The 18,278-nt window shown below is 39.5% G+C and overlaps 1 protein-coding gene across 6 annotated transcripts in view; it reads right to left on the reverse strand.

Moving 5' to 3' along the window:
- Window positions 1-18,278, reverse strand: part of fchsd2 (FCH and double SH3 domains 2) — a 69,484-nt gene that overhangs the window by 7,215 nt on the left and 43,991 nt on the right. For all 6 annotated transcript variants that reach the window (XM_008425540.3, XM_008425543.3, XM_008425541.3 and 3 more), the window contains 5 exons: window positions 10,080-10,169; window positions 9,833-9,895; window positions 1,565-1,699; window positions 1,402-1,485; window positions 1,118-1,295 (listed from right to left, as the gene is read on the reverse strand). In XM_008425540.3, the coding sequence (XP_008423762.1) occupies window positions 1,118-1,295; window positions 1,402-1,485; window positions 1,565-1,699; window positions 9,833-9,895; window positions 10,080-10,169 (550 nt within the window). The remainder of the gene's footprint in view (window positions 1-1,117; window positions 1,296-1,401; window positions 1,486-1,564; window positions 1,700-9,832; window positions 9,896-10,079; window positions 10,170-18,278) is intronic.

An 18,278-nucleotide genomic window follows, 5' to 3' on the forward strand; every position in this document is an offset into this window, starting at 1 on the left:
GCAATGAGACCTCAGCTCAAGAATGGTACAAACTTGGAGCGGATGCAGATGGACACCTTATGTAATATTCTTTTAGAATGAGATTTTCAAGCACAAATGTGTCTAATTTTAAATGAAAAAATGAGAAGTATAAAACATTAACCATGTTTTGTTTCTTCTTTTTTTTTATTATCTTACTGTGATAGTTGAGAACCAGAAACTTCCAGCAGCTTTTTTTAATCACACACTCATTTACTGAAACTGAATACAGTACAAATAAAAATACAATAAATGGCTTGTCTCATTTTTGTTTCTGGGATTAGGCTAAAAGCATTTTCCTAGACCAACTAAATTGAAAATATTTGGGCCAAAACAGTTAGAAAATTGCACAAATTTCTTCAATTCAGCAAACATCTATTGTTTTTTTTTTCTTATTTATTTCATTAAAATACTGCATGATATTTAATGCATGTTTATTGCCAAGCAAATGAAAAGATCAAAATTTAGTTAAAGATATTTTGCTTTTTTCAGTTCTCAATTAAAAGTTCAAAGTAAATCAAAGTATCTTTTCAGTGAATTCTTCTCACTCTAAGGTCACCGAGTGCCTTCAACTTGCTGATTTTGGCCCACGGTGGTTTGGGCACCACAGGTTTAGGTGGATTTTCAGATTGTTGCAGGTTTGCAGTTCTGCAATTTCATTTTGAGACCATCAACTGAACCACACTTTATGGGATATCAAGAGCTGGAGGCATTGTTTTACAGCCTAACTCTACTTTAAACATCTCCACAGCTTTATCTCCAACCTGTCTGCTGTGGTACTTGAACTTCATGATGCCGTAATAGCACTCTAAATTAGTCTGATCTAGGCCATAATTTGCTTAAACAACTTTTTCTTTAATTTAAAATTCTTTAAATGTTAATAGGTTTTGCTTATTTTTTTATTTTTATTTTTTATAACAAACTGCCAAATCATTTAGCCCAATTTGTGTTTTCTTCATCTGGATTCCAGAAAAGCAATAAATAGAAAACATACTCAGGAATAAAAAAATAAAAATAAAACACAAAATACTTTAAAGTGATATAAGTGGGACTGACTAATGCCAATGATCTGAAACCTTTAGCTCCCCAGAATACGTACTGTTTGTGTCTCCGTTGATGCAGCCAGAGTGCAGCTCCGGTTCGGTTGAATTAGAGGAGGTGTGTGATCGAGCGTCCAGCGTGGCCAGGGACTGGAGCATGCTCAGCAGGCTGTTGGAAGTCGGGAACTGGAGGTATTTTTCCGGGACGTAGCCCACTTGACCCGTTTTGTTGCGTGCCTGGGAAAGACGAGCAGGATAAGAATTCATTTAGGGAGGTAGAGCCTGCTTCAGCTCCTCCATGTTACCGAGATGTGTGTGTGTGTGTGTGTGTGTGTCTCAATACCTTGACCCAGTCCTCCATGTCTCCATCCTCAATGACCTCCAACATCTCCTGTTCGTCGATGGTTAGCTCATCCGGCTGAGACGCCTGCAGGGAAGACCAAGAATGAGGTAAGTCTAAAGATAAAAGTATAGCAATCAATAAGTGTCTCTGTGCTGTTTTATACCTTGTAGGAGTAGAGCACTTTGCAGGTTAGCGGGTAGTTGCGCAGGGTTCCTGAGGGACTGGAACTGCTGTCATCGAAGACCTCCATGTTCTCCTCACACTCCTCTCCTTCTTCACGCTCCAAGTCCACTGTGCCCTTTTTGACACACAAACAAAGCCGCAGCAAGACCGAGTCAGAACCAGGGATAAAGCGAGCAGGAACTTGACAAAAAGGTTTCTCTCGCTGTTGAATAGTTAAAAAAAAAAAAAAAATGTGGTGTGGTCTGAATCAAACATCCATGTGTATAAACACAAGTTCAATTTAACATATCACTAAGATGTTTACCTATTCCAGCCTCAGAAACAACCCCATAAAGATGATCTGTCACCATTTCTTGCTGCTGATATTCTGCTCTGTAGCTTTTAGAAACAGGTGCCGAGCCCCCGCTGTCTGATATGACGCAGCCCCTGCCTGTTTTTGCTCCATTTGTTTCCCAGCCCACATGAACGTCACATGATCCCAGCTAATGGAAAGATCCATCACACACAGAGTGAGCCAGCTTAGGTCAATAACAATAGATTGTGTATGCATGCGTGTGTGTGTGTGCGTGTTTGCTTTTGGGTGATTGTGTTTAGACATCACATTTCTGTTGACACGGTAAACTCTGCACCAGTGCAGAACAAAACTCATGTGTGTTTTGTACATGGATTAATCTCCAGCACTGATCTCCTGAACAGAGGAGTTCATGTCCAACCCTCAGGTGTGGTCTGAAGGAATGAAACAAACAGAAAAGGCACAAAGCTTTCCACTGTCAATGGTTAAGAAAAAATACTTACACTTGATCATTTTGTTGCGTTTACTGTTGATTTGAACTTTTCTATTAAACCAACTGTTAAAGATCCTTCTGGGGATAGGCAAACGCTGTGATGCCGACATCAAATTGTATCGACGTTGCATGTCAGCAGGTCAGTGTCGGTGTGTGCCCTCAGTATTGGGCAGCGCTCAGGGACACACTCTGACTGTATTAACTAAAGCAGACACTATAGTGTCTTTCACTGGAAACATCATTATAAAGGCTAAATAACATTTCAGATCAACATATTGCACACAAACTAAAAAACTGTTTTAATAACCTTGAACAAAAAAGAACTGACAAAAAAAAGGGGGAAACAAGAATCTGTGAAGTCTATTTGATAGAAAACGATGATGAAGGATTTTATTTATTTGGAGGTAATAATACTGGCTGACAGAATGAGTTTAAGTAACACTCTCTTTTGAACCAAACCATGTTTGGCTTGATTCCAGCAAGTACATTTTCTGGCTAAAACACAGAGCATATAAAGTTTCTGTGATTAAGCAATTTTTTTTGAACAACTTTACGATAATTGCTTTTTTATCTGATCACTCTTCACAGCAAGCTAGACTCAATGTAAATTTCTTCAGCAAGTATTAAAGTGTGACAAGAACGTGAGATACTTCACTTTTTATCAAAGAAGCTCTGGCTTTGAAGATTCACCAATCAGGTTTTTCCAGTCAAATGTCTTTTTTCCCCCCCATCTGAGCTAGCAATATAGATCTTTTGCCCTTCGTGGCCTTTCTTCAATAGTGAAGCGGTAGAGAAACAGGTTGTGAGAGAGGGGGGAAAACATGAGGTCAACAGCTCAGGACTCAAACCGATGATGGCTGCGTCGAGGACTGAGGCCTCTGTACATGGGTCATGTGTTTGAACCCCGCGCAACCACTGCGCCATGGTAATACAGATTTTTTTTTGAAGACTATACAATAGTCTTTGAATTTGAATGATAATCCATAGTGATAATTTAATTACCTCCATCTATGAATCATAACCTTTATGTGATGTTTTTATTTCACAACATACATGTTGTTGGTTAATGCATTATGTGCTGCAAATAATTTTTTAGTATTGGACACGTCGTTCAGATTAGAGCCCATTATAGGAAATCTGGCTGGCTGACTGATGGTTCGGAGACTGACATGCATCGTGCAAGTTCAGATGTAACACACTTGACTGAAGGAGATAATGTTTTTAACAAGACTCTAAACATTTAGACCCAATTTATTCTCCTTCGACGTGAAGACTTTTTAAACCACTGACAGAAACCACACTATAAAGAAGTGATTTTAGATATGGTTATAGATGGAGAAGAGGGGAGGGAAGTTCTGGCTGTGATAAAGCATAACCTGATGTTCGGTTATTTATCGAGGACATATTTTGGTGTCAGCATGTTTGTTGTGTTAGATTACTTTTATCTACTCTGTCAAGTGGATACAAAAAACAAAAAAACAAAGACACCAGCAGCTCTATCTCTGAGACAGATCCAATTCCATCTCTGAGCAAAAAAATCAGCATGTATTTCAGTAATAACTGAGTAAAAATCACCCAGCAGATCTCATTCCAAGTAGTGCTGCTCAGAGCAAGACCAATGGCAGCTTTTATTGGTCTTGGAGGTAATAACTATGAAAGTTATGTTGTAATGAAGGCAGTGGCTGCTTGAGAGACTTGTGGGTTTGTGCCAGTCTTTCTCTATTGGCAATAATAAAGATGAGAAAGATCAAGAAGAGGTTAAAGCGACGCCTTCGGTCTCTACGTCTTAGCAGTCAGTTTATGCCTCCCCTTTTCTCTGTGTTTGTGTAGTAACTTCATGTCCTTCTTATAATCAGCAAACTACTGTTTAAAGTCATTAACAAGCATTCCTCTGTTTTCTTCATTGGGGCCTGCCATAGCAATCATAGGAGAACACTGAAATGCCTTGCAAAGCATGCAATGCGTTTAAGGCACCTATTATTCTACACCTTAAAATAACTGGCACTTCTTTTCACAGTTAATGCGGCTCATACTGCTGCGTGCCCCCTCACAATATATATTTCAAAATGTGTGGCCTGATCCCGTAAGGGATGCCTTTTGTTGGCATTTTGAGTAACCATGGTGAAGTAAGTAGCGAAAAATGAGCCAAATTCAAATAAAAAAAATTCTGACAGTGTTTTATGTCAGTTATACTGAAAACAGAGATAGAATTTTGTCTGCCCTTCTGTGTCTCTTTCACAGGATAGGATTAATTACCATAGCAATAGAACACTGAGGAGAGCGGAGAGGTAGAGAACTACAGAGATGGTGGAGCAGAATTTTAGAACTATAGTGACGCCACCTTAACAGAACTCCTAATACAGACAAGATGGCAGAAAAGCAAATAAAAAGTAACTTCCATATGTCTCATGAAACTTCATGCTCCTAAACAGACAATAACTTTGCGCTGCCAAAATAAGAGCATCACATCGTATGTTAAAAAAAAAAAAAAACATTTGTTAATCTGTTGCTAAGAAATGAGGGAGTTTCCTGGTAACCAAGTGCCATGAAGTAAACATCTGATTTTTACTTTTGCAAAATTTACCAACTCTAAATTTGTTGTGCCAAAGCAGATGAGCAGTATTTCAAAATGACTTATGTTTTATAAAAATAATATTACTTGTTATTAATTTTGTGTTAAAAGAGGAGCATTTATTTCTGGAAACGAACTGCCACGAAGTATAAAGTCAGATTTTTACTTTTGTGTTGAATGTCTGTTTTATAATATATTTACCATCAGTGACCAAAAAGAAAAGCCTTTTCACTTCTCTGCAAGATTCACCAACTGCAGAATTCTTAGTATAAGTAATATTTCAAAAGAGCAAAAAAAATCTCATGTTTTTTTAAACAAAAATATTTGTTGATCTGTTGCTAAGGGATGAGGGCGATTTCTGGTAACCAAGTGCCACGAAGTAAACATCTTATTTTTACTTTTGCAAAATTTACCAACTCTTAATGTGTTGTGTTTAAGCAGATAAGACGTATTTCAAAAGAACTTGTGTTTTACGAACAATAATATTACCTGTTACTAGTTTCTTGTTAAGAGATGAGCGTTTTTTTCTGGTAACGAACTGCCACGAAGTATAAAATCAGATTTTTACTTTTGTGATGAATGTCTATTTTATAATTATATTTACTATTGTTGACAAAAAAAACCAAAAAAATATTTTCTCTTTTCTACAAGATTCACCAACTGCAAAATTTTTGACATAAGTTGTATTTCAAAAGAGCAGAGGAAATCTTATGTTTTTTGAACGATAACAATATTTGTTAATCTGTTGCTAAGAGATGAGCGAGTTTCCTGGTAAGCAAGTGATAAGAAGTAAACATCAGATTTTTACTTTTGCAAAATTACCAACTCTTAATTTGTGTTTAAGCAGATAAGCAGTATTTCAAAAGAACTTATGTTCTACAAACAATAATATAACCTGTTATTGATTTCTTAAGAAAGGAGTGTTTTTTTTTTTTTGGTAACGAACTGCCACGAAGTATAAATCAAATTTTTACTTTTGAGTTAAATGTCTGTTTTATAATATATTTACCATCAATGACCAAAAAGAAAAACAATTTCCCTTTTCTGTAAGATTCACCAACTGCATTGGATTTCTTCTGGTCATCAATGACCAGAATTCCAACAAAAACAATCGTTTACACGAAAACGTTCTAATTACGATCTGTGTTTACACAATAACGGTACAACGTGTAAAACGTGTAGTGCTCTCGCTGCGCCACTAGTTGGTGCTAGGTTCTTTGAAACTGAGTGCGCATGTGTTTAAAAAAAGTTCTACTTGAAGGCATGTGGATTCGCGTTTCCTCATCAGGTACCGTTCTCCCATAGATTGGGAGAAAACACGCATTGTGTGAGTTTGATTAGGGCGCATGCAGTTAGAAAAAGTGAGATAACTTTGCTGAAACACCTTGTTTGAGCTTTCACGGTGTCCTTAGCGAGCCCTGGACTGGAAGCTGTTTATTGTTTTTACCTTGGATTGGCCAACAGTCTGTTATTCCTATATCAATTTGATAAAATAGGAGTTCCCGCACTTCCCATACCCGTGTCCTCTGTCACCCTTTTCAGCAGTTAAAACAGTTTAATCCGTTGTTAACAAGTCGTAACCTGTTTTTCCGAGCCGCCTTCAAACGCAACATGAAAGCTGAGCCGCTCGCGCTGAGTTTACACCTTTGAGGCAGCGAAGTAGACCTGCTGCGCAGATGTGTTAGAATCATGGCAGCAAACCAGCAAAACGTAAATAACTTTGCAGTTTTTTTCCCCCAAACTAACCGACTGAGTTGAGTAAAGCTGTTGAATGCAGGCAATGATAGCTAATATCAATACAGCTAGTCAATACAGCTTGTTAACAAGTAGCCTGTAGGCTACTGATATTGTTGTCTATGTTCAGCTAGGTAGATTCATTTTTTGAACAATAATATGTTTTATAAACAATATTACCTGTTATTAATTTTGTGTTAAGAGAACAGCGTTTTTTTCTGGTAACGAACTGCCACGAAGTATAGACTTTTACTTTTGTGTTAAATGTCTGTTTTATCAATGACCAAAAAGAAAAACATTTTCACTTTTCTGCCAGATTCACCATCTGCAGAATTCTTAGTATAAGATAAGTAGCATTTCAAAAGAGCAGAGGAAATCTTATGTTTTTTAAATAATATTTGTGGTTGATCTGTTGCTAAGAGGTGAGGGCAATTTCTGATTTTTACTTTTGCAAATTTACCCTCAAAGCAGATATGTTGTGTCTAAGCAGATGAGCAGTATTTCAAAATAACTTATGTTTTATAAACAAAACTATTACTTGTTATTAATTTGGTGTTAGGAGATGCGCATTTTTCTGGTAACGAACTGCCACGAAGTTTAAATCAGATTTTTACTTTTGTGATGAAAGTCTATTTTATAATATATGTACTATCATTGACAAAATAAGAAAACAAGAAACATTTACTCTTTTCTGCAAAATTCACCAACTGCAGAATTCAGTAACTACCAATGATTATTTGTATAAGATAAATAGCATTTCAAAAGAGCAGAGCTTATGTTTTTTATTTAATGTATTGTTGATCTGTTGCGAAGAGATGAGGTCGATTTCTGGCAAGTGACACGAAGTAAACACCTGATTTTTAATTTAGCAAAATTTACCAACTCTTAATTTGTTGTGTGTGTTAAAGGAATGTGTTTTTCTGGTAACGAACTGCCACGAAGAGTAATCAGATTTTTACTTTTGTGTTGAGTATCTTTTTTATAATATATTTACCATCAATGACCAAAATAAAAAAAACATTTCCATTTCTCTGCAAAATTCACCAACTGCAGAATTCTTAATATAAGATAAATGGCATTTAAGCAGATAAGCAGTATTTTTAAAAAAAGTATGTTTTATAAACAATAATATTACTTATTATTAAGTTGGTGTAAAGAGATGAGAGTTTCTTCTGGTAACGAACTGCCACGAAGTATAAAATCAAATTTTTACCTTTGTGAGGAATGTCTATTTAATAATATATTTACTATCATTGACAAAAAAAAAAAAACATTCTCTCTTTTCTGCAAAATTCACCAACTGCAGAATTCTTAGGATAAGATAAATAAGATTTCAAAAGAGCACAGGAAATCTTATGATTTTTAAATAATATTTGTTGATACGTTGCTAAGAGATCAGGGCGATTTCTGATAACGAACTGCCACGAAGTGTAAATAAATGTTTTATTTTTGAGTTAAATGTGTGTGCTATAATATATTTACCATCAATGACCAAAAGAAAAACATTTTCACTTTTCTGCAAATTTCACTACTGCAGAATTTTTGGTACAAGATAAATTGCATTTCAAAAGAGCAGAGAAAATCTTATGTTTTTTTAAATAATAATATTTGTTGATATGTTGCTAAGAGATCAGGGCGATTTCTGGTAACCAAGTGCCACAAAGTAAACATCTGATTTTTACTTTTGCAAACTTACCAACTCTTAATTTGTCGTTTCTAAGCAGATAAGCAGTTTTACAAAACAACTTATGTTTTATAAACAATAATATTATCCGTTATTAATTTTATGTTAAGAGAGGAGCGTTTTTTTCTGGTAACAAACTGCCACGAAGTATAAATAAGATTTTTACTTTTGTGTTAAATGTCTGTTTTATAATATATTTACCATCAATGATCAAACAAAAACATTTTCTCTTATCTGCAAAATTCACCAACTGCAGAATTCTTAGTATAAGATAAAGAGCAGAGGAAATGTTAAGTTTTTTGGACAATAATATTTGTTGTTAATCTGTTGCCAAGAGATGCCCTTCTTGTAACCAAGTGCTCATAGAACCTGATGGGTTGTTGATTGCAGTTAAACACCCTTAACACACAGTCAGAACTGGAGTGGAGTGTTTTAGGGTGCGTTCACACTGCAGCCTGAAGTGACCCAATTCCGATTTTTTTGGCGTAATGCGACATGTATCCGATCTTTTCATGGCAGTGTGAACAGCACAGGTCAGATTCTTTTTCAAATGTGACCCATATCCGATACATATCCGATTCAAATTCGACCTAACGTCCAGGTCGCATTCATCCGAACTGAACGTCACTGATTCTCAACAAATCTCACTATTCTGCATCTTGATACACACAAGTGGGAAGAAAAACAACAACCATGACGGACTATATGAGGATTAAGTTGTTAATACGTTGCTCTAGCAGGACAACAACTTCAAATATGTAAGCTAAGCTCCACCGTTAGCCTCCACGTTTACTTCCGCAAACACTGAGCACTTCTTCTTTTTATGGCAGTCAGACATTTAGACTGTAAGCCAGTGCAATGTTTAGGGTCAGACGGTATGGATTTTGCAGCATATAGTGGCATTATGTTCTCTTGTTTTCCTCACTCCTGCATCCAGTTTCACTTCAGCGTTATCGCTGTGTTGCTACCTTCACCTCACCGCTCCCTCTCTGCATCTCATCACACCACTTCTCTCGTTCTTTTTCATGCTTCAGTAATTGTCTCCTCACCGCTCCTCCATTGCAGCGCACAACTCCGCCTATTGTCCACACTTCTTTCCATTTATCTCCTGCAAGATTCCTCCCTCCCTCTCGCTGTGTTTTCTGTTCTCCTTACACCCCAATGTCTCACCCTCATCCTCTCCGCTGATAGCTGCAATACCGTGTGAGCAGAATGCCAAATGATTCCCACAGAGCAGGCAGACTACGCTTTAGTCACCTTGACTGACAGACGCAGACACGTCCATTGAAAAAAAATAAAATAAATAAATAAAAAATTACAAATTACTATTAACATCTGTGCAGTCGTAAAGTGGTTGGATCTGCCAAGTACTTCCACTGTTCAGACATTTTAGAAATACACTCCCTGTATTAAACAAGAGGTTCAAACATGCTGATTTGGAGCAACACAGAGAGTGAGGGGGAAGTGTCTCACCGACAGTGAGGGATCGTGGGTAGTGTAGGTGGCCCAGCGTTCATTTTCCAGCTCCTCCATCACCTACAGCATGCACAGAGAGAGACAAACAAGGACACACATACTCACTGAAAAGATATTTGTAAGCACACACCCAATATTTCACACTTAATTTAACAACTCAGGCAGTGAGAAGGTGAAGCACATGCACACAGACATCTTGTGTGTTTTTCACACCTCGAGGGGGGGTGGGAGGAGGGTCACAAACCTGGTTCATTGCACTCTTCAGCCAGGTATCTACAGCCACTCCAACTTGCCGCAAAAGGTCCAATCGAGCCTCAGCTTTCAACTTTATTGTCTTTGGAGAAAGAAGTGATAAAAAAAGGTAAAACATACTTCAGTTTCTGCTGAATTATTTTCTGCTTTGGTCGTGTTCCCCCTGAGTGGAAACTGAGTGAATTAATTTTACACCTCAAAAGTGATACATTTGTCCCATGTTGTGACCTTTATAAGAAATCATTAAAACTTGCCAGTTTCTTTTAATGCGCTGTAAACACTGAGCGCTCTAAATGAGAGGACGCGATAACGCTGGAACAGCCAGCTGGGTGAGCGCTGATTTTTCACATGCAGGAGGTTCTTCCATCTTTGGTCCTTTCTCCTCAGTTTCGGTTTCTCTCACCTGTTTATCAATTTACTCTTTTGTTTCCAGCTTCTTTCCTCTCCCTCTATTGCTGACAGAGCAGACGGATAGCTGATAGGCTAATAGCACAGGGGACGTAAGTCAGACTCGCTTACTTTAATCAATAGAGACATGCTCCACTGAAGTGCATTGCTTTTTTCTATTACCAACAATGAGCACTAGATGAAAAAGACCATACTTGGCTTACTCTACTAGACCCCACACATTCAAAATTGATAGGAAAAATTGAAACATCGTCTCTTATGTTGCCTTAGGAGAGCTATCAGGAGTGCGACATTAGCATAGCTCAATAGAAGCAGCTAGCGGTGGGAGTGATCGCTGGTGGGCAGGCAGCTTCAAGTCAGACAATCAGTCTGGCTGAGGAGCGTTAATCGATACAATTATCACTGAAAGAAAGTGGAAAACTAGATGGAACAATAGACCAGGAGAGAGTGGCTTCAGGAGAAAAATACAACTGAAGACAATACATTGTAACAAACAGGGACATCGGGACAGAGGACTGTAAATGTGGGCAGAATTCAGGTGAATTCAAAACCTGAAGGGAAAAGGTCAAACGATATAAATGGACAGATACACTAACCTATGAAATGGGAGATTTTTGTCTGTAATAAAGTTAATGTACATAGGCACTGGTCTTTTAAAAAAGACAATATAAAAAATAGCTCTATAACTTCAGATGGAGAGGTGTACTGCCACATGCTTTTGATCAAAATGACAAAATACAGGTGTCATTCTTTCATGACTGTGCTCATGTCTCTTCCTCCTAACTTACGAACTGTGTCGATACCAGCCTAATGCAACCTCATTATGAGACGAGACTTCCAATCGGTTCCCCAGGAGCACATATTAGTCGGGTTTGAATTGGCAAAAATGGATTTCAGGGCAAGACCTTCCTCTGCATAAATATTTAAACAAGGACAGATTGATTGTTGGGTGCTACAGCAAAAAACTACCATGGAGGCACTTTCTTGCCTCTGTATCTCCTTTTCATCCAACCTGTATAAACCTAATGATGGAAAGAAGCACCAAATATGTCTACAAATCATCAAAGTCCAGTTTTTTAGACACCATTCAAACCACTCTCAGACAATCTAGCAGTTCTGCCCAAAAGATTGGTCAAATACCCAGCCAGAATTATGACTGAACCTCATTAATTAGCTGTGGCTGAGGTGCAAGATAGAGACTGCATTCATATATTTAAGCCTATATTTATCATTTTCAGAATCAAGGTTTATACAGGAATCCTAGACTCGAATTTACTACCTTTTACTACCAACACAAAATCGAGCAGCAGTCTCTTTTGGGGGAGCGGTGAATTCTAGGGGTGCACCGATTTATCGGCCAGTTGATTTATCAGCACAGATTTCCTTAATTTTGGGAGATCGGTGATCGGTTGATATTGTGAAGCCAGACTTAATCCCCCAATCTTACCTACCTCAGCAAAGGTCTGAAAATCAGCCACTGTCCTCTTCTGCTCTACTGTGAGGTTTGACTGATAGACACTGGTCTTTGACTGATAGACCCAGAACTCCCTCCAGCGTGTTCTGGGTCTTCCTTGGGGTCTCCTCCTGGTGGGATGTGCCCGGAACACCTCACCAGGGAGGCACCCAGGAGGCATCCTTACCAGATACCCACAAGGTCATGACTGCATGGTTGCAGTTAACAATTTCAAATAGTGACCCCACTGTTCCCAAAAGCAATTTTTAGTGACATTCCAGACAAAAAAAATGGTATAGAACACATGTGTCAAACTCAAGGCCCACGGGCCACATGTGGCCCGCCATGTCATTTTATGTGCCCCCCCACCCCCAGTGTTATATAGGGCCATGATTGACTTAAAATAGGTCTTGAGCACGAATTGACTACAAACTACATATCCCATAATGCATTCTGATTGTAACCAGCCATTATTAGGGCTTCTCGCCACTAGAGGGCAGCAGTCACCTCAAGCTGCTTATTGATTTTCCCAGCGAATAAAACCAAGACATTGACAAGCTAACATCAAAACGTCCAAGAAAAGAAAAATCGATTTACAAGTAAGACTGTGAATGAAGATGTGTGTGATTTGGTGTCAGGGCGGCCGGTCGCGCTAGACTTTTTTTGTTATCCGTTATCTTGATCGACAACATAAAAAAAAAAAAATTGGTCATGTACTATTTTTATCCGTGAAATTACAATCATATTAACATTGGCTATTTAGTCGCATTTTTTGCGGTTTAGTTAATATTCACCGTGAATCCAGATCCCATCACAAATTAAGCAGATAAATGCGTCTACATTTTTTTCTCTAGTGACAAAAACCACTGACTGTGGACCGCAGTGAAGTTAGTTTCAAGTTGGATATTCAATATTGCTGGTCACTCGACCTTTGACCCTCCACAGGTCATGCAAAACAAGTGAAAGTGAAAAATCATCCGTAGAATTGTTTGTAGAACCTCCTCATCCTCTTACATGCCAAGCCCTTAGAAACTGCATGATGACAAAAACCTTTGTCCGTGCATCCATTTTCCTCCGCTGTTTCTGGGTCATGGGGTAACAGCTTCAGAAGGGAGGCCCAGACTTCCCTCTCCCCAGCCACTTCTTCCAGCTCCTCAGGGGGGAGGGGATTCCCCCCGAGGAGCTGGGGGATTCAGCTCCTCGGGGAGCTGAAGAGTCATAGCCGAGAGACATAGTCCCTCCAGCGTGTTCTGGGTCTTCCTTGGGGTCTCCTCCTGGTGGGATGTGCCCGGAACACCTCACCAGGGAGGCACCCAGGAGGCATCCTTACCAGATGCCCGAGCCACCTCAACTGGGTCCTGTCGACTTGGAGAAGCAGCGGCTTTTCTCTGAGTCCCTCCCGGATGATGGAGTTTCTCACCCTATTTCTAAGGGAGACCCCAGACACCCTGCAGAGGAAACCCGTTTCGGCCGCTTGTATCTGGGACCTCATTCTTTCGGTCATGACCTGTAGGTCATGACCGAAAGACCCACAGGGTGATCATCGATCATGAGGGTGATCGATGATCACCCTCATGATCATCGATGAGGGTGGGAATGTAGATCAACTGGTAATTCAAGAGCTTCGCCGTTTGACTCAACTCTCTCTTCACCACTACAGACCAGTACAGCACGTGCTTCACAGCAGACGCTGCCCCAATCCGCCTGTCGATCTCCCGCTCCCTTCTTCCCTCATTTGTGAACAAGATCTCCAGATACTTAAACTCCTCCACTTGAGGCAGGAACCCCAATCTCTCCCAGTAAGGAGACATTCCACGTCCCAAGAGCCAGGTTCTGCAACTGAAGATCTGATCGATGGGAACCCCTCCCTCAAGGACCATCCAGATTCAGAAAAGTTTTTAGGACAGGCGTTTATAACACACAGTCAGTACAATGCCAGCAGCTGTCCCAAAACCCAAGCCAAAACTCAAGCCGCTCATGAATGACTCTCCACAATCAGTCATAAAAGTCCACATGCTCCATGGTGGACACTGCTGCTGCTTCACTTCTGGGTACAGATGCTTCATTATAGCCTCCTCTGTTTCTTCTTCATCAGACTCGTCCAAATCGTAATATCTGTTAATTTTCCTCATCAGTTTTGCTATTTCATCTAGTAATTCCTGTGTATTCAAACCTTGTAATCTCCTTCTTTGTATCCTCAGATAAAACTCCTCAAGTTCCTCAATAAACTCTGGATCCTCCATCGTACAAGTTTTTGAGCCAGTTGCCAGTCTTTCTTCAGTGCTGGAATGAAAGATCTTGGGAAAGTTCTAGTACTTAGAGACTGTTTTATGATGTCATAACAAAAGAGAATTATATTATGACATCACAGAGAGTGATGTCATAACTGACATATGTTTGCATTTGCATATATTTATGCATTTTATAAAATATGTTTAAATGGTTTTCTTTTTTGCATATTATTGAAATATGTTTAATCTAGGTCATGCTAGTTCTGCTATTATATTGTTTTTGTCGTGTTTTAGTTCGTGAGAAAGTGTGGTGGGAATATCCCACGCGGTAACATTATGGCTCCTTCTTGCAGAACTTGTTTTATGCCAGACACTGACTTTGAGCAAACTTCCCCAGCCGGGTCAGTTTGCCCTAAGACAGTACCGTTGTCCTCAGTACTGTCTTGTGAGGTCTCAGTCACATCTATCTCTGTGGTCCCACAGACATCTGTCGGTTGTTGAGAACAAACCTCCCCAGCTGGGTCGGTTTGTTCCTTGCCATCAGTTGAAACACCTTTATAAAACCAGTCACTCTCATCACCCTGAGAGACACCTCCGTCTGAATACTTCCCTTGAAAAGTAATAGTCCATTATCTTCTTCATACCCGTGGTCGCCACGAATCCAAGGCCCCAACCAAGCAGGATAAAGAAGGGAATGAACGCCTGTGTAACGCTAAACATTCTTACTCTGCACAAATCTGAATGTCCAAGAACCGTCTGGATCCTAACTGATGCATTCAGATCCAAGCATTCAGATGTTCCAGTGCATTAAGGATACCGTCTTGTGGAGGACACTGAAAAGCTGAATTCGAAACCACCTGCAGTCTCATCAGCGTATGTGTACTCAGCTCCAGAGTATCCTGTACTCACAGTATGCAGACTAAAGACGAGGTTCTGCTGATCCAGAGTGCACAGACAGTGGATTCACCTCCAACAGAAGGGAACTCACTCCAGAGTACTCCAAAGTAGCTACTTTAAGTCACTTTGAAAAAATGCTGTGAAGGACAGCAACCCAAATTCTTAACAGTACATTGAGGACGATCTCGCACTATGTCTCTGGATCTTTGGCTCAAAGCCTTTTCAACCAGCTTTGTATGCCGGGAGGAGATGGCATCAAACGCCTCATCTCTGTGCATCATGGCACCAAACACCATCGGCTTTTGGGTGGTAGGCATTGCTATGGGAGATCCCCATAGCAACTTTTAAAGATGAAGTCAATGATGAAGAACTTCATACCTGCATAAACACCTATCATGAAGCCCAGCAACTGGTAAGGTAACAGGCACGAGGAGATAAAGTCCACCCACAGTCCCAAGTAGAGCTTTTGAGTCAACTCTGGCTGGACCCACATGAACAGATTTTTTATCTTCTCAAAGATGTTGGCCAGATTCTGAGCTTTCTGAGCAACGTCAAGAACCAACTGTAACTTCCCAGACAGAGTCAATGAAGGCAATGGCAGACGTGTACACAGAGTACCAGCTGGATAAGGCAGACAGGTTCCTCATGAAGTTTGTCACAGGTCTGAAACTTCGATCGAGGCGTCTCATGTTTTCAGTCAGCCTCCAGGCATTTAGTGGCTCTGTGTCCGATATGTTGGGCGGGTCAAGGAAGTTGTCCCGTCTTTGGCTCCGAAACCGGATTTTGTCGTAACACTTCCGCATGTTGGCCGCTGCAGATCGGAACATGATGAATGCTGATGTTGTTGCTTGTGTAATGTATATGATGTTATCCATGACCTCATCATTGAGCTCACTGGACTTCTGGGGCAAGGTCTTGCTTCTGATCGTTGCTATGGAAACAATCAGATCAGTTCTGCATAAGTCAAGCTGAAATAATGACTAAATACTTAAATAATAAGTAATATTTTTTATTTGTTTAACATGAAGAGATTAACAACAGATTTCTATATGATTGAATTTTTGAGTTTGTGGTTTTCCGTACCTGCTGTGGTATAAATGGTCTTAAGCCATTTATCAACTATTATTTTTAAATACAATCCTTTGGTAAGCTAACTGTAGCGTCGCACTTTGAGCTCACGTCACGTTTTAAATATTTATACACAATATATTCACATATATATTATATATTTACAATATTTTGCAAGCAATATTTCTACACTTTAATTACTTGTCTGTTCTTAGTTTGAAAGTGAACCACAACAAAACTTCTATGAAACGGTTCAGAACGTCTAATTATTCTAAATATAATGTAAAATATATAACAAAGCACAAATTATAGAATTAGACTGAATAGATCTGCCCTTATGGATTGCGCAAAATTTACGCATTTTAAGGTTGATGCAAAAATCGCTACAAAAATGGCTCAACAACGCCCCATAGAAAATTTCAAAACACCCTGCCCATTGACCTTAGTTTATCGTAGAGACATTTGGCACACTTGAACAACTCCCCAAGATGCACAGAAAAGTCTCTTGCAACCATGGTCTGGTCTACACCAGACAGGAAGTCGGCCATTTTGGATTGAAGGTCTGATTTTGACCCCATTTTGGCCGTTTACAGCCTCCACATTTGATCGAACTCCTCCTAGGGATTTCGATCGATTGACTTCAAATTTGGTCAGATTGTTTAAAGGCATGTCTGATTTTAAGTTGTCAAAATGGTGAGTTTTCGTGCATTTTAAACGGGCGTTGCCAGGGGTCAAAGTTCACGTACTCACCATGAAATACAAAACCTTTATATCTCCTGCCCAAAAACTCACAGAGGCACCAAACTTTCAGTGATTCATCATCATCGGGTGACCTACAATATCCAATGGTCAAATGATGACATCATATAAGCCAGAAGTTTTTAAATGATCAGCCCCAAGCCATGCTTTAACCCTTGTATGTAGAAATGGGGTCCAACCGACCCCACACACGTAAAACTTGTATCATTTTCCATAGTCCTCTATGTTTACCTCAGTCCTCGCACGGACATGTGTATCTTGTCAGGACCTACAAAAAAGTGTCAGGGAGTCATGGTCCAAACCCAACAGGAAGTCGGTTATTTTGGGTCAAAGCCGCCATCATGTCCATTTTATTGACGTAGTATCTGATTGAACTCGTCCTACAGTGTTTGACATACAGACTTCAAAATCACTCAGCACACTCTTGAGGCATAGTAGGTCAAAAGTTATCCTACAGTTTTTTGTACATCAAAGCATGTGGGCGTGGCTAAGTGTGAAACTGTGACTATTCACCATGAAACATCAAGGTGCAATAACTTCCACATACAAGGTCACCACTGCATCAGACTTTCTATGTCTCATTATAGACCAGCCCTGATCACAGTCACATGGTCAACTGGTGACATCACCTAAGCCCCACACCCCTCCAACAGAAAGTCACCTGTTTTTTCTGCCGGATGTTTTACTTTTACTCTCTGATTCATATGGGTTTAATCCTGTGCCAACTGACATAAAATGAAATAATGAAGAACTCTGTCAATGCTGGCTGCTGGCTGAACCATGTGCCGTGGCCGAATGGCGAATTGCAATCCCTATCTGTATGCATACCGTCGTCTCTAAATCACATATGAAACATCTGATTTGCAACAAACTTTTTATGACTGACTTTTGTCAACCTGTAAAGAGCCCAATAGTATTCATTTTTAATTTTACTCCACTGATTCATTCTTTTTTATTAAAAACAGTATAGCATTTGTTATTCATCAGCAGTCAATGTTTAGCAACAATTCAGAAAAAGTAACACTTTTTCTGGCCTTAATTTGGGATAATTTAATTTACTACCTTTTACTACCCCGCGGAAACCCTGAGAATGTGAAGATTAGAGCAAATCCATAATGAACTCAAACTTGTGCACCCACTGAAGCTACATGGCGTAGGAACATTTCACCCGTAGAAAAATGATTGTAAAAAATCCCATTAAAGCCCCAAATTAATAGACGATAATTGTCCATGATGAGAGCATGCAATCCTCTGACTGAACAGTACGCCTCTGTTTCTAACAAAGAGCCAACACCAACACCAGAAGAACATTAGAGATTAATACTTGACCTCAGCAAAAGGAGGGGTGGTCAAATCAGTATCTAGATTATGCCTT

This window comes from Poecilia reticulata, chromosome 13 (genome assembly GCF_904066995.2).
Source record: "Poecilia reticulata chromosome 13, P_reticulata-male-v2, whole genome shotgun sequence".
In the NCBI taxonomy this organism is placed as follows: Eukaryota; Metazoa; Chordata; class Actinopteri; order Cyprinodontiformes; family Poeciliidae; genus Poecilia; species Poecilia reticulata.